The sequence below is a fragment of the Coregonus lavaretus genome, assembly GCF_964263955.1.
Source record: "Coregonus lavaretus genome assembly, contig: HAP1_SCAFFOLD_203, whole genome shotgun sequence".
Taxonomy (NCBI): Eukaryota; Metazoa; Chordata; class Actinopteri; order Salmoniformes; family Salmonidae; genus Coregonus; species Coregonus lavaretus.
In genome coordinates, this window is record NW_028157962.1 from 494,940 (window position 1) to 512,500 (window position 17,561).

The 17,561-nt window shown below is 44.4% G+C and overlaps 2 protein-coding genes across 2 annotated transcripts in view; both read right to left on the reverse strand.

The window, feature by feature from the left end:
* LOC311124598 (serine/threonine-protein kinase Chk1-like) overlaps positions 1 to 5,932 on the reverse strand; it is a 34,725-nt gene extending 28,793 nt beyond the window's left edge. Inside the window, exons 1-2 of the mRNA XM_084198713.1 lie at positions 5,824 to 5,932; positions 3,721 to 3,786 (exon numbers count right to left, since the gene is read on the reverse strand). Of these exons, the coding sequence (XP_084054839.1) occupies positions 3,721 to 3,785 (65 nt within the window). The 5' untranslated portion in view covers position 3,786; positions 5,824 to 5,932. The remainder of the gene's footprint in view (positions 1 to 3,720; positions 3,787 to 5,823) is intronic.
* Positions 5,933 to 13,373: 7,441 nt separating this feature from the next.
* Positions 13,374 to 17,561, reverse strand: part of LOC311124599 (dihydrolipoyllysine-residue acetyltransferase component of pyruvate dehydrogenase complex, mitochondrial-like) — a 49,477-nt gene continuing 45,289 nt past the window's right edge. The window contains exon 14 of the mRNA XM_084198714.1: positions 13,374 to 16,455. Coding sequence (XP_084054840.1) covers positions 16,326 to 16,455 — 130 coding nt within the window. The 3' untranslated portion in view covers positions 13,374 to 16,325. The remainder of the gene's footprint in view (positions 16,456 to 17,561) is intronic.

Here is a 17,561-nt window from a genome sequence, read left to right on the forward strand (position 1 = left end):
AATTGCTGCAAAGAAACAACTACTAAAGGACACCAATAATAAGAAGAGACCTGCTTGGGCCAAGAAACACGAGCAAAGCAAAGATATGGCATATAGAAGTAAACCAGATGGACATCATGAAAATGATCAGAGAGGTTGAGGAAGTTCAGGAGTAAAAACAAACAGCGGCTGACCAAAACATCGCTGGTGGAAGATAGGCACTCGGAGAGGCCTGCTGGTTCGACATAGGAGGCGCGCTCACGACCCACCGCTTCCAAGTATACTACAAGCTAATGTTCAGTCTTTGGATAACAAAGTCGACGAGCTCCGTGCAAGGATTTCCTTCCAGATAGAAATCAGGGCCTGTAACATATTCTGTTTCACTGAAACATGGCTCTTTGGGGATATTCTGTCCAAATCGGTCCAGCCAGATGGGTTCTCAGGTCATTGCGCAGACAGAAATAAATCTCTCTCCGGGAAGCAGAAGGGCGGAGGTGTGTGTTTCATGATTAATAACTCATGGTGTAATTGTAGTAACATACAGGAACTCGAGTCCTTCTGTTCACCCGACCTAAAATATCTCAATCAAATGGCGACCGTATTATTTTTACATTTTAGTCATTTAGCAGACGCTCTTATCCAGAGCGACTACATATATTATTATTGATTTTTTTCGTACTGGCGATGCAGTGCCTTAGACCACTGCGCCACTCTTGGAGACGTATTATCTCCCAAGATAATTTTCTTCGGTTATAGTCACGGCCGTGTATATCCCCCCTCAAGCAGATACCACGACAGCCCTCAAAGAACTTCACTGGACCTTATGCAGACTGGAAACCACATATCCTGAGGCCACATTTATTGTAGCCGGGGATTTTAACAAAGCAAATTTGAGGACTAGGCTGCCGAAGTTCTATCCAAAATCTAAAATCCTCGACCATTGCTATTCAAACTTCCGGGATGGTTATAAGGCCCTCCCCCGCCCTCCTTTCAGCAAATCTGACCACGACTCCATTTTGCTCCTCCCTTTCTATAGGCAGAAACTCAAAACAGGAAGTACCCGTGATATGGACTATTCAACGCTGGTCTGACCAACCGGAATCCACGCTTCAAGATTGTTTTGATCACGCGGACTGGGATATGTTCCGGGTAGCTTGCGAAAATAACTTTGACGAATACACTGAAACGGTGACTGAGTTTATCAGGAAGTGTATAGGAGAGGTTGTGCCCACTGTGACTATTAAAACCTAACCAGAAACCGTGGATAGATGGCAGCCTTCGTGCAAAACTGAAAGAGCGAACCACCGCATTTAACCATGGCAAGGTGACTGGGAATATGGCAGAATACAAACAGTGTAGCTACTCACTCCGCAAGGCAATTAAACTGCCAAAACATCAGTATAGAGACAAAGTCGGCTCAGACACGAGACGTATGTGGCAGGGTCTACAGACAATCACGGACTACAAAAGGAAAATCAGCCAAGTCGCCGACACCTCGCTTCCAGACAAGCTAAACACCTTCATTGTCCGCTTTGAGGATAACAGTGCCACTGACGTGGCCCACTACCAAGGACTGTGGGCTCTCCTTCTCCGTAGCCTACACGAATAAGACATTTAAGCATGTTAACCCCCGCAAGGCTGCCGGCCCAGAAGGCATCCCTAGCCGCATCCTCAGAGCATGCGCAGACCAGCTGGCTGGTGTGTTCACGGACATATTCAATCTCTCCCTTTCCCAGTCTGCTGTCCCCACATGCTTCAAGATGGCCACCATTGTTCCTGAACCTAAGAAAGCAAAGGTAACTGAACTAAATTACTATCGCCCGTAGCACTCACCTCTGACATCATGAAGTGCTTTGAGAGACTAGTCAAGGATCATATCACCTCTACCTAACCTGTCACCCTAGACCCACTTGGTCTGAACCCCGCCCTGTGCAACTGGATCCTGGACTTCCTGACGGGCCGCCCCCAGGTGGTGAATGTAGGAAACAACATCTCCACTTCGCTGATCCTAAACACTGGGGCCCCAGAAGGGTGTGTGCTCAGCCCCCTCCTGTACTCCCTGTTCACACATGACTGCGTGGCCAAGCATGCCTCCAACCCAATCATCAAGTTTGCAGACGACACAACAGTAGTAGGCTTGATTACCAACAATGACGAGACCACCTACAGGGAGGAGGTGAGGGCTCTGGGAGTGTGGTGCCAGGAAAATAACCTCTCACTCAACGTCAACAAAACAAAGGAGATGATCGTGGACTTCAGGAAACAGCAGAGGGTGCACCCCCCTATCCACATCGACGGGACCGCAGTGGAGAAGGTGGAAAGCTTCAAGTTCCTTGGCGTACACATCACTGACAAATTGAAATGGTCCACCCACGCAGGCAGTGTGGTGAAGAAGGCACAACAGAGCCTCTTCAAGCTCAGGAGTCTGAAGAAATTTGGTTTGGCACCTAAAACCCTGTATCACCGCCTTGTACTGCAACTGCACCGCCCGCAACCGCAGGGCTCTCCAGAGGGTGGTGCGGTCTGCCGAACGCATTACCGGGGACAAACTACCCGCCCTCCAGGACACCTACAGCACCCAATGTCACAGGAATGCTAAAAAGATCATCAAGGACATCAACCACCCGAGCCACTGCCTGTTCACCCCGCTATCATCCAGAAGGCGAGGTCGGTACAGGTGCATCAAAGCTGGGACCAAGAGAATGAAAAACAGCTTCTATTTCAAGGCCATCAGACTGTTAAATAGCCATCACTAGCACATTAGAGGCTGCTGCTGCCTATTGAAATCACTGGCCACTTTAAGAAATGGAACACTAGTCACTTTAATCATGTTTACATATCTTGCATTATTCATCTCATATGTATATACTGTATTCTATAATATTCTACTGTATCTTAGTCCATGCCGCTCTGTCATTGCGTGTCCATATATGTATATATTCTTAAATTCCATTCCTTAATTAGATTTGTGTGCATTGGGTATATGTTGTGAAATTGTTAGATATTACTTGTTAGATATTACTGCACTGTCGGAGCTAGAAGCACAAGCATTTCGCTACACCCGCAATAACATCTGCTAAACACGTGTATGTGTAAACATTTTTTTGATTTGATTGGTCAGCTATTTGAGCCAGTAAAGGGGGCTTTACTGTTCTTGGGTAGCGGAATGACTTTTGCTTCCCTCCAGGCCTGAGGGCACACACTTTCTAGTAGGCTTAGAATGAAGATATGACAAATAGGAGTGGCAATATCGTCCGCTATTATCCTCAGTAATTTTCCATCCATGTTGTCAGACCCCGGTGGCTTGTCATTGTTGATAGACAACAGCAAAAAATACACCTCTTCCAATGCTTGTCTTTCATAATTTGGTCAGATATACTTGGATGTGTACTGTCAGTGTGTGTTGCTGGCATCTCATGCCTAAGTTTGCTAATCTTGCCAATTAAAAAATAATTAAAGTAATTGACAATATCAGTGGGTTTTGTGATGAATGAGCCATCTGATTCAATTAATGATTGAGCTGAGTTTGCCTTTTTGCCCAAAATGTCATTTAAGGTGCTCCAAAGCTTCTTACTATCATTCTTTATATAATTTATAATTTGATTTATAGTGTAGTTTCTTCTTTTTATTCAGTTTAGTCACATGATTTCTCAATTTGCAGTACGTTTGCCAATCGGCTGTGCAGCCAGACTTAAATGCCATTCCTTTTGCCTCATCCATACAATTTTTGCTTGTACTCACTCTCCATATGCTCCTTCTCCCAGCGTCTGGATCAGGTCCCAGTCCTGCACAAAAGGTACCGCCATGCTGCATGTGCACACACACACACGTTAAACAGTATGTCTGACAGCTAGTCCTGAGCTGTGTTTGAATACCCATACTAACATACTGTATACTAAATACTATTAGTACATTTTAGTATACTGTAAACTAACGTTATCCTTTCAGCTTCACCTGTCTACCGGAAGTTGATGCTGTTGCCATGCAACCTATTGCTAGCATAACTAATTACTTGCTATACGTCATACGATTTCATGTGTGTTGGTAAATTCAATCTGGAGTGCCAGAGTGCGCTCTTGTGGTTCGTAAATTCAGAGCATTTCGCTTTCGGAGCGCACACTGGTCGCTCTGGTCGAGGAGTAGGGTTGATCCAAGCACCAAAAGCTAACTAGGTCAACGTTGGCTACATTGCTAGTTACTTCCAGACACAAATGAGAGAACACCTCACTCTGACCATTTTACTCGCCCTAGCAGAGCTGGTTAGGCTGTTTTCATGTTATCCAGAGCGTTGGTGACTAACTGTGCTGCTGGCAACAATATAATAACGTTTTTTTGCAGACGTTTACTGACACCGGTTAATATTCAACGGGTGTTGAGCGTTAGTAAATCCATCAGTTATTCTGCCCTCTGGAACACTCTGAAGTCGGAGTGAATAGCCATTGAGAATTAACAATGTCCATTTGGAACGCAGATAGACTATACCACTTAGCTAAGAATGACGTGAATAATTAGGTCAATACACGTTGGGTAGTTAGATAGCATATAGTTAATATATTGGCAAGTCCGATGTATTAGTAGCCAACTAACATTACGTTAGATAGCTAACTAACATACCGGTACATACTGCTGTAATGATATGCTATGTGGTTCGTAAGGATAGCATAGCTAACAAATTGTCAGCCAACTTAACGTAACTTATTTGAAAAGTCATTACTTTATTACATTGTTCAACATTTTCTTAACATTTGTCATAATTAGTTAAAGCAATCAATTTGTATCCTCTCTCCGACTTCAGCTGCATATTTTCCGCCATTTACTTCAAATCTGAAAACGTTGTGAAGCCAGACAGTCAGTAAGAACTGAGTTTTCAGTCCAACCCTAATTATAAGACACCTGATTCCACTTATTAGCTGAATCAGATATGCTAAATTAGGGTTGGACTGAAAACCTACGGGACAGTAGATCTCCAGGAAGAGTGTTGGGCAGCCCTGCTCTAAAAGCACGGAAATAGTGTCCTCTGCTTGTATACTTCGTATTAGGCGAATTTAGTACGACATCCGGGAACTTTTGGCATACTAACCATATCCATACTACGACCAATAAGCATACTACATACTCAATTTACGTCACAAATAGTAAGGTTAAGTATGAGTATTCGAACACAACTCTGAGTTTCTCTGTACCAATCCATCCAAGGCCGTGACTGTAAAGAATCTGTTTTTACTGACTGTCTGGCTAACTAAAGACATATAGCTAAACCAAGCTAACGTTACTAGCTAACTAGTCCTCAAACCAACACTAACGTTAACATGACTAACTATAATAGGACGCAATATCATAATCAATTTAGTTAACTAACGTTCGCTAGTAATTTAGCCAGCTTGGCTATATGACAGGTAACGTTACTGTGAACCAGAATAAGAGGTTCTCCTCAGTCACTCATACTCTCCTCTGTGCACAGATTCTGGTTCAGTTATACAGTATCTTAAATTTACTGTTGCCGCGTTCAGCTACTAGTCGGAACTAGGACATTTCCGACTTGCTAACTGGTTGAACGCGGCACGTGTATAACTACAACCAATTAGCCAGTCGGAAATGTCCGAGTTTCCTAGTTCCGACTAGTACGTGAACACGGCAAGTCATTCAATATCTAACCTAAGTATTGAACTATACAATATCGACAATAATTATAATTCACATGTCAGCTAGCTAAAATACGTGTTGCCAAACATGCTAGCTAGTTACTTTAACAAAACCACACATTGGCTAAATCTTACTGACGTTAAGTTTAATAGCTAACCCCAGTTCCTGTCAGGCAAGAGCAAACTAGTCTGTGTTGTTTACCTTGAGTCTTTCAGCAGTCCTGCTTCCTTATCAGCATATATATATTTTATCTAAAATCTTCAACGCGAAGTTCACTCCAACGCAGCTGCACAACAAATTTGGCGCGCTCCATGGACTTCCGTTCCGGTGGTATTTACTACAGCGTCACTTCCTGTAAACGGGATGTTTGCGGAAGTAAAAGAGAGAAGCCAGAGGCTACAATCACAGAGTTCGTACCAAAGACACCTCTAAAGACAGTACAGTATGAAGATAGGCTAAAACAGCTTCTCCAATAGAAATCCCCGGTCACACTTGTAGGCAATGTCATGGCGAAGTTGCTAGCTAAGCTCATGTGTAAAACACGTCATCGGGTTTAACGGTCGTCTCACTCTTACTGCGCATGTGCAGGCCGTCAAATCTTCTTCTTCGATGAGGATTAACGGCGTTTGGCATCCAATAAATGTTGCATTACCTCCACCTACTAGGCTGGAGTATAACTCCCTTATACTTTGCTTGAAAAAATAAATAAATAATAATAAATAAACAAATACTCTACTATCTAACCCTACTCCACTATTTTAATCTATTTAGTCCTACCTCATGCCAACAGCCTGAAAGGATGGGACACCACCACTTAACACACCCTGTAACTATTCTGACGTCAAGTCTCACACACCTAAATACCTCTCTGCAGCTGCCACCACCACCTCCATTTTCTGTGACTTAAGTTCCATCCCTGCAGTACAGTTGACAACCATTGCTATAAGTGCTAAAAATCTTACTGAAACATATATCAGTCACCCAAGTCATAGACCGTTCTCTCTGCTACAGCACAGCAAGCGGTACCGGAGCGCCAAGTCCTAGGTCCAAAAGGCTCCTTAACAGCTTCTACCCCCAAGCCATAAGACTGCTGAACAATTAATCAAATGGCCCCCGGACTATTTACATTGACACCCCCCTTTGTTTTTACACTGCTGCTACTCGCTGTTTTTTACACTGCTACTACCCCTACCTACATGTACAAATTACCTCGACTAACCTGTACCCCTGCACATTGACTCGGTACCGGTACCCCCTGTATATAGCCTCATTATAGTTATTTTATAACTTTTTTTTTTTAATATTTTTTTTTACTTTAGTTTATTTATTAAATATTTTCTTAACTCTATTTCTTGAACTGCATTGTCGGTTAAGGGCTTGTAAGTAAGCATTTCACGGTAAGGTCTACACCTGTTGGATTCGGCGCATGTGACAAATACAATTTGATTTGATTTGATTTTTTGTTGGCCTATCAGTCTGTACTGGTACAGATCTACAGCTCACACCACTCCTCTCAGGATCCTCCCCCTTGACCCATCTTCCTCTACAGCTCCCACCACACCTCTCAGGATCCTCCCCCTTGACCCATCTTCCTCTATAGCTCACACCACTCCTCTCAGGATCCCTCCCCCTTGACCTATCTTCCTCTACAGCTCACACCACTCCTCTCAGGATCCCTCCCCCTTGACCCATCTTCCCCTACAGCTCACACCACTCCTCTCAGGATCCTCCCCCTTGACCCATCTTCCTCTACAGCTCACACCACTCCTCTCAGGACCTCCCCCTTGACCCATCTTCCTCTACAGCTCACACCACTCCTCTCAGGATCCCTCCCCCTTGACCTATCTTCCTCTACAGCTCACACCACTCCTCTCAGGATCCCTCCCCCTTGACCCATCTTCCTCTACAGCTCACACCACTCCTCTCAGGATCCTCCCCCTTGACCCCATCTTCCTCTATAGCTCTCACCACTCCTCTCAGGATCCCTCCCCCTTGACCCATCTTCCTCTACAGCTCACACCACTCCTCTCAGGATCCTCCCCCTTGACCCATCTTCCTCTATAGCTCACACCACTCCTCTCAGGACCCCCCCCCCTCCCCCTTGACCCATCTTCCTCTACAGCTCACACCACTCCTCTCACCACTCCTCTCAGGATCCTCCCCCTTGACCTATCTTCCTCTACTTTCTTCACTGCCTCAACATATGACAACTTCTTCACTACTGTAACCCTGGAAACCTCATCCTTCCTCCCTCGCACGGGACATGTCTGATCCCCAGCCCCATGGCCACCCCTACAATTAACACATACCACTACTTTCCCCAATGTTACACATTCCTTTGTCTCATGCCCTTCTGCACACTTCTCACTCCTTGGAACCTCCCTCCTACACACTGCTGCCACATGCCCATAAGCTTGACACCTGTACCAACGTAATGTATTCGGCACAAAAGCTTGTATGTGATAACTTATATATCCTAACATCACTTTGTTGGGCAAAGACTCAACATCAAAACTCAAAAGGACAGACAACGACTCTTCTGTTTCACCACTCACGCCACCCTGTTTGCGTCGCACCAAACGACGAGCATCACAAACACCGGGAATCTTCCCCTTCAGTTGGTCAACTTTTACATTTTGGCGTCCTTTTCTTGAGAGCAAAACAATTCACATCTCTTGCCCCCATTCGTTTAACGCGGAGCGCCTGCTCCCTCTAACCAGCAAAAACAAAAGAATGCTTACACCATTCTTCTTTAACAAATCTTCTCCCTTTTTTCCGCCATTTTTAACCGACTCAAGCTCACCCTCTTCCTCCCTCTCTCTCTTAGACCTCATTTCCCCTCTATTCCTCCTCCGTATTCCAATTATACATCTCCTTATGATAATAATGCACTTATCTCGACATACATCTTGTTCTTGCCCTCTCAAGGGATGCCATTTAACCGGCTGTCACAATCTCCTTACAATCAGCATGAACCCCTGGGGATGCAACGCTCAACAGTGCATCCCAAAGCAGCCCAAATCCCTGGGGATGCAACGCTCAACAGTGCATCCCAAAGCAGCCCAAATCCCTGGGGATGCAGCCCAAAGCAGCTGCTTCCTCTTGATGTTCTTCTTTGTGAGAAGCTACCGAGAAGCTTTTCCATTTCAAAGAGGCTCTTCTTGTTCCCCAAAGCCACCTCAAATGACTAGGGCAGAGTACCACATAGGTCTTCTAACCACAAGAGAGTGAATACAGACGTATAGCCGTATGCAGTCAGAATTCGGAGCATCGCCGGCCACACTGCCTCTTCAATTCTCCCTACAACCTCCCTCCCATGCTACCAGACCAGACACCCTCAAAACAGCTCAACCAGACCTGGCCCATCACAGCTCAACCAGACCTGGCCCATCACAGCTCAACCAGACCTGGCCCAGCACAGCTCAACCAGACCTGGCCCATCACAGCACAGCTCAACCAGACCTGGCCCATCACAGCTCAACCAGACCTGGCCCATCACAGCACAGCTCAACCAGACCTGGCCCACCTCAACTCAGCCCAGCTCTACACAGCACCGACCACTACCCTAGGGTCTGGAAAAACACTGTTGAGGGTAGTGCACCACATGATGCAGTCCACACTATGTACAGTGGGGAAAAAAGTATTTAGTCAGCCACCAATTGTGCAAGTTCTCCCACTTAAAAAGATGAGAGAGGCCTGTAATTTTCATCATAGGTACACATCAACTATGACAGACAAATTGAGAAAATAATTTCCAGAAAATCACATTGTAGGATTTTTAATGAATTTATTTGCAAATTATGGTGGAAAATAAGTATTTGGTCACCTACAAACAAGCAAGATTTCTGGCTCTCACAGACCTGTAACTTCTTCTTTAAGAGGCTCCTCTGTCCTCCACTCGTTACCTGTATTAATGGCACCTGTTTGAACTTATCAGTATAAAAGACACCTGTCCACAACCTCAAACAGTCACACTCCAAACTCCACTATGGCCAAGACCAAAGAGCTGTCAAAGGACACCAGAAACAAAATTGTAGACCTGCACCAGGCTGGGAAGACTGAATCTGCAATAGGTAAGCAGCTTGGTTTGAAGAAATCAATTGTGGGAGCAATTATTAGGAAATGGAAGACATACAAGACCACTGATAATCTCCCTCGATCTGGGGCTCCACGCAAGATCTCACCCCGTGATCACAAGAACGGTGAGCAAAAATCCCAGAACCACATGGGGGGACCTAGTGAATGACCTGCAGAGAGCTGGGACCAAAGTAACAAAGCCTACCATCAGTAACACACTACGCCGCCAGGGACTCAAATCCTGCAGTGCCAGACGTGTCCCCTGCTTAAGCCAGTATATGTCCAGGCCCGTCTGAAGTTTGCTAGAGTGCATTTGGATGATCCAGAAGAGGATTGGGAGAATGTCATATGGTCAGATGAAACCAAAATATAACTTTTTGGTAAAAACTCAACTCGTCGTGTTTGGAGGACAAAGAATGCTGAGTTGCATCCAAAGAACACCATACCTACTGTGAAGCATGGGGTGGAAACATCATGCTTTGGGGCTGTTTTTCTGCAAAGGGACCAGGACAACTGATCCGTGTAAAGGAAAGAATGAATGGGGCCATGTATCGTGAGATTTTGAGTGAAAACCTCCTTCCATCAGCAAGGGCATTGAAGATGAAACGTGGCTGGGTCTTTCAGCATGACAATGATCCCAAACACACCGCCCGGGCAACGAAGGAGTGGCTTCGTAAGAAGCATTTCAAGGTCCTGGAGTGGCCTAGCCAGTCTCTAGATCTCAACCCCATAGAAAATCTTTGGAGGGAGTTGAAAGTCCGTGTTGCCCAGCGACAGCCCCAAAACATCACTGCTCTAGAGGAGATCTGCATGGAGGAATGGGCCAAAATACCAGCAACAGTGTGTGAAAACCTTGTGAAGACTTACAGAAAACGTTTGACCTGTGTCATTGCCAACAAAGGGTATATAACAAAGTATTGACAAACTTTTGTTATTGACCAAATACTTATTTTCCACCATAATTTGCAAATAAATTCATTAAAAATCCTACAATGTGATTTTCTGGATTTTTTTTCTCATTTTGTCTGTCATAGTTGACATGTACCTATGATGAAAATTACAGGCCTCTCTCATCTTTTTAAGTGGGAGAACTTGCACAATTGGTGGCTGACTAAATACTTTTTTCCCCCACTGTATCATTCACATCATCAGCCATCATATGCTGAGAGTTTGGAGCCTTGCCGGCCACACTGCCCTCCACACCTCCCTCCCAAGCTAATGTTGGTTACCCTCCCTACTCCCATCCCCAGGACAGGCCTGGGGCACTCCTGCCCCCCATGGCAGCCCCATCCCTGCAACAGGAGCCACACCAAGGCCTCCTGTGCACACCCTGAATGGAGCATTGGCAGCCACTCTGGTCCCCTGCAGCAGCTCCACTCCTTTGGCGGGAGCTTCATCAGGGTGGACTGAGCTCTGCCAACACTGCTCTCCCAGTTCCCACCCCAGCCCCTGCATCCAGCAACTTGAGGGAGGTCTGTCAAATGCTCAGTCTGCTCTGCTCTCACGTGGTTGGCCAGGGACCTTGGCAAAGTCTCAGCTCACTCAACAAATAGCTCCAGATGACCCTATGCCTGTCAGCTCTGATGGGAATGAGCTGAATACCCCCTCCGATTTTAAATCTCGTAGGGGGCTTGGGCTAATGCACCTAACTGTGACAAGTATGATTAAAAAAATGGACACAATTGACATTTGGGTACAGGACTCATGTACTGACATGGTTAAATGGTTCTGTCTCTGATAAAAAACATTATAATGTATTTAGATGTGACAGATTACAGAAAGGAGGAGTGGCCATATGTAAAATCTAATTTCATGGCATCCCAATATTTAAATATTTCAGTTCCCAATAAATTTGAGCTCCTGGTTGTAGATGTGTCCATAAACCAGAATACATATTTATTTCTTGCTGGGATTTACCGCCCCCCTGCTGCTATGGTGATGCTAATGGTGCTACACTACATGGCCAAAAATATGTGGACACATGCTCGTAGTAGTAGTAGCTACTCTACATGACCAAAAGTATGTGGACACCCCCCCGAGAACGCTTTTCCACTGCTCCAGAGTCCAATGGCGGTGAGCTTTACACCACTCCAGGCGACGCTTGGCATTGTGCATGGTGATCTTAGGCTTGTGTGCGGCTGCTCGGCCATGGAAACCCATTTCAGGAAGCTCCTGACGAACAGTTATTGTGCTGCTGTTGCTTCCAGAGGCAGTTCGGAACTCTGTAGTGAGTGTTGCAACCGAGGACAGACAACCTTTACGCGCTTCAGCAATCGGCGGTCCCGTACTGTGAGCTTGTGTGGCCTACCACTTCGCTGCTGAGCCGTTGTTGCTCCTCGACGTTTCCACTTCACAATAACACCACTTACAGTTGACCGGGGCAGCTCTAGCAGGGCAGACATTTGACGAACTGACTTGTTGGAAAGGTGGCATCCTATGACGGTGCAACGTTGAAAGTCACTGAGGCCATTCTACTCTGATTTAGCCTCTGTCTCCTGTATTCTTGACCCTGCGTTCGCTCTAGAAAATGTATCCTCCATATTTCTTCCTCTGGTAGATAAATACGCCCCTTCTAAACAATTCAGAGTCAAAGATAACTCAGAAGTTAGATCTCTCTGAGCTCATTCTCATGAGAAATCAGGCCTGTGTCAAAGCAAGGAAAACTGACTCAGTAGTGGACTGGCAGTCTTTCAGACAATTGAGAAACAGATGTACCATCTCCATTCAGAAAGCTAAATCAAGATACTTTTTAAGCTCTCTCTCTGACTCTGCTGGTGATCCTTCTACATGTTGGAAGCGTACAAATCCCTCTTCTTCCCTGCCTAAGCAAGTTCCATCTGACTCTAGCATCATAACTGAGAAGAATGGGATAAGTGATGCTTTTAATCATCATTTTATCTCGACAGGCTTTTTATTTGAGAGAAAAGGTGATTTAATTGACCCTGGTCAGTCAATCGACTACTCTTCCCTCTGCCAGCCTCTAGCTGACTCGACGGTTAACCCATCAACATCTAGTGAATCTTTGTTTTCATTTCAACAATTTACCATCTGTGATGTACTAGATGTCTTGCTTAAGATTGATGTAAAAAAAGAAATCAACTGGGGCTGATATGCTTGATCCATTGTTGCTGCAGCTCTCTGCCCCCCTGATTGCTGAATCATTAACCATATGTTTAACCTGACGGTTATATCTGGTACTATCCCCAAGGTTTGGAAGGCGGCCCATGTACTCCCCCTTCTTATGCCTGTACCATTACCCATAGGGCACTCTGTTCACAACGTTGACATCAGCAAACCACTTGCCCACACGACACCATACACGTGGTCTGTGGTTGTGAGGCCGGTTGGACGTACTGCCAAATTCTCTAAAATGACGGAGGCTTATGGTAGAGAAATGAACATAAAATTATCTGGCAACAGCTCTGGTGGACATTCCTGCAGTCAGCATGCCAATTGCACACTCCCTCAAAACCTGTGGCATTGTGTTGTGACAAAACTGCACATTTGGCCTTTTGTCCCCAGCACAAGGTGCACCTGTGTAATGATCATGCTGTTTAATCAGCTTCTTGAAATGCCACACCTGTCAGGTGGATGGATTATCTGGGCAAAGGAGAAATGCTCACTAACAGGGATGGAAACCAACATTTTAGAGAAATAAGCTTTTAATGCGTATGGAACATTTCTGGGATCTTTTATTTCAGCTCATGAAACATGGTATAAACGCGTTAAAATTTTTGTTCAGTGTATAATATATATTAATATAGGACTCTCCACAACAGCACCATAGTAGCTCATTTTGACTCAATTTATTCAGCAATAATTCCCATGGCAACGGTACATCCAGCTTCAGTTCTTTGTGCGTTTCACTTGTTTAAAGATGAGGTCATGTAAATACACAACATTTCCTGTTTAGTGTGAAAATAATAACATGTCCCGGGGAAGAAGGGGATTGGCCGAGTGCTTAGTCAGGGGTGATGTCATAAATTAAGCCCCTCCCACTATGTAAATCAAGACTCCACCCATCCTAGATTAGCTGATCATAGAGCAGGGGTCTCCAACCTCTTCTAGCATGAGAGCTACTCAGCTAGCTTTCAAATAGGCCCATTCTCATCTCCCCAGCAGCTCTTCCCCGGGTCCTTAGTGGACAAGAGAAAGTAGTGCACTATGTTGTCAGCTCTTCCCCGGGTCCTTAGTGGACAAGAGAAAGTAGTGCACTATGTTGTCAGCTCTTCCCCGGGTCCTTAGTGGACAAGAGAAAGTAGTGCACTATGTTGTCAGCTCTTCCCCGGGTCCTTAGTGGACAAGAGAAAGTAGTGCACTATGTTGTCAGCTCTTCCCCGGGTCCTTAGTGGACAAGAGAAAGTAGTGCACTATGTTGTCAGCTCTTCCCCGGGTCCTTAGTGGACAAGAGAAAGTAGTGCACTATGTTGTCAGCTCTTCCCCGGGTCCTTAGTGGACAAGAGAAAGTAGTGCACTATGTTGTCAGCTCTTCCCCGGGTCCTTAGTGGACAAGAGAAAGTAGTGCACTATGTTGTCAGCTCTTCCCCGGGTCCTTAGTGGACAAGAGAAAGTAGTGCACTGTGTGTTCTGTCAATAAACCTGGTCCAATAATGGTTCATAAACAGCTAAGGGGGAGGGGCTATAAAATCCTGCTTTTAGATTATTATTATGTTTCACTCAATACTACAATTATTCAAAGAGAAACAACGAAATGACATGTTCTGGGTCGATGTCAATGCTTAAATCACATCCATTTTATGGGGGTCTGGAAGAAAACGAACATTTCAACTTTATAGTGTAATTCCCCTTTAATTGTGCATCTGGCCCTTTAATTGTGCATCTGGCCCTTTAATTGGGCATCTGGCCCTTTAATTGGGCATCTGGCCCTTTAATTGGGCATCTGGCCCTTTAATTGCTCGTCTAGCCAGTGAGGAATGGGCCATCTGATGTGCTGGTCTAGTGATGGTTCTGTACTGCTGCCGCTCAGTTCATGGCAAAGTTAGAAAATAACAAATGATATACTTCCTCATGACATACTTCTGCCAGGTAAGACTACTCTGCAGTTAACATTTAATTGAGAAGGTTCTGGGGAAAGTATTTCTGCCAACCCACAGGGCGGTTATCAGATCAACTGGCTACACACGGAGTGACAGGCAAACGTCTGCACCACACAGACGGACTGGGGTAATGTTGCTAGAAATTAATTGGCAGATATTCTGTTAGGTTTGGCTTTTTAATCAATACTTTTTAATTCAATAGTGGCTAAACAGGGGTGGGATAATGTCAATGTTGCAGTGATTAGATAGTAGCTGAGAGCTTGCGGTTCTTTCAGAATAGTTTGGCGAGCTACTCATAGGTTGGCTGGTAGCTAGTGGTAGATTGACCTGTTGGAGACCCCTGATCATAGAGCATGATAAGGTAGATCAGCTGATCATAGAGCATGACAAGGTAGATCAGCTGATCATAAAGCATCACAAGGTAGATCAGCTTATCATAGAGCATCACAAGGTAGATCAGCTGATCATTATAAGGTACGTATAGATCAGCTGTTCTCAGCAGCACGGCTAGTTGTCATCCTTCCTCTGTAATCAGGGACTGATTCAGACCTGATACAGGTGACTGAACTCTCTGGCCAATCAGTGACATTCATCAATCAATCAATTACCTACCATGGAGAGAAGACAACCAGCAGAGCTGTAGAGCTCCTGTCATTGTATTTACATACACAACACCCACTGGTTCTACATAGCAGGCTGATCAGAGGGCTGGTGTGTGTCTATACTGGTTCTACATAGCAGGCTGATCAGAGGGCTAGTGTGTGTCTATACTGGTTCTACATAGCAGGCTGATCAGAGGGCTGGTGTGTGTCTATACTGGTTCTACATAGCAGGCTGATCAGAGGGCTGGTGTGTGTCTATACTGGTTCTACATAGCAGGCTGATCAGAGGGGTTGGGCTAGTGTGTGTGTCTATACTGGTTCTACATAGCAGGCTGATCAGAGGGCTGGTGTGTGTCTATACTGGTTCTACATAGCAGGCTGATCAGAGGGGTTGGGCTAGTGTGTGTGTCTATACTGGTTCTACATAGCAGGCTGATCAGAGGGCTGGTGTGTGTCTATACTGGTTCTACATAGCAGGCTGATCAGAGGGCTGGTGTGTGTCTATACTGGTTCTACATAGCAGGCTGATCAGAGGGCTGGTGTGTGTCTATACTGGTTCTACATAGCAGGCTGATCAGAGGGCTGGTGTGTGTCTATACTGGTTCTACATAGCAGGCTGATCAGAGGGCTAGTGTGTGTCTTCAGGTCTCTCTCTTTGCTAACGTGCGCTTAGCGCCATTCTCCATCTTCTCCCAACTGTAACAGTTCCCTTTATAAACAACATGTTATAGTGACATCACAGCCTCTGGGGTTAACTGTAACTACGGCAATAAATACAGTATGGGGGGGGGGGGACAAGTGTCTTATACTCTGAGGGGAGTGAGTCCTGCCTCACCCCTTTAAGGGGGAGTGGAAGTGTCCTTGTGGTGGGCCAGCCAATCACAGAAACATGATGAAAGGTTTCCTCCAATCAGCTTGGCGACGGCTCTAGCCAACCACAGTGTGGCCTGGTGAGGGTGTTATCCAATCAGAGCAGCATGGTGACAGGCTTCTCCAGGAACTTCCTGAACTCTGCGAGCCACTGAGCTCCGACCGCTCCGTCCACCACGCGATGGTCACAACTCAACGTCACCGACATCATGCTGGCCACGTCAAACCTACACACACACACACACACACAGTAAATTACAGAACAAAGTAGAATCAACCTATAGTAGTAGTATAGTATAGTATAGTGTAGTTATAGTATTATAGTGTAGTTATAGTAGTAGTATAGTATAGTATAGTGTAGTTATAGTAGTAGTACAGCATAGTATAGTGGTAGTTATAGTAGTAGTATAGTATAGTGTAGTTATAGTAGTAGTATAGTATAGTGTAGTTATAGTAGTAGTACAGCATAGTATAGTGGTAGTTATAGTAGTAGTATAGTGTAGTTATAGTAGTAGTATAGTATAGTGTAGTTATAGTAGTATAGTATAGTATAGTGTAGTTATAGTAGTAGTATAGTATAGTGTAGTTATAGTGGTAGTATAGTATAGTGTAGTTATAGTAGTAGTATAGTATAGTGTAGTTATAGTAGTATAGTATAGTATAGTGTAGTGTAGTTATAGTAGTAGTATAGTATAGTGTAGTTATAGTGGTAGTATAGTATAGTGTAGTTATAGTATAGTGGTAGTGTAGTTATAGTAGTAGTATAGTATAGTGTAGTTATAGTAGTAGTATAGTATAGTGGTAGTGTAGTTATAGTAGTAGTATAGTATAGTGGTAGTGTAGTTATAGTAGTAGTATAGTATAGTGTAGTTATATTAGTAGTATAGTATAGTGTAGTTATATTAGTAGTATAGTATAGTGTAGTTATAGTAGTAGTATAGTATAGTATAGTAGTAGTATAGTGATAGTGTAGTTATAGTAGTAGTATAGTATAGTGTAGTTATAGTAGCAGTATAGTATAGTGCAGTTATAGTAACAGTATAGTACAGTGTAGTTATTGTAGTAGTATAGTATAGTTATAGTAGTAGTATAGTATGGTGTAGTTATAGTAGTATAGTATAGTGTAGTTATAGTAGTAGTATAGTATAGTGTAGCTATAGTAGTAGTATAGTGTAGTTATAGTAGTAGTATAGTATAGTGTAGTTATAGTAGTAGTATAGTATAGTGTAGTTATAGTAGTAGTATAGTGATAGTGTAGTTATAGTAGTAGTATAGGATATTATAGTGTAGTTATAGTAGTAGTATAGTATAGTGTAGTTATAGTAGTGGTATA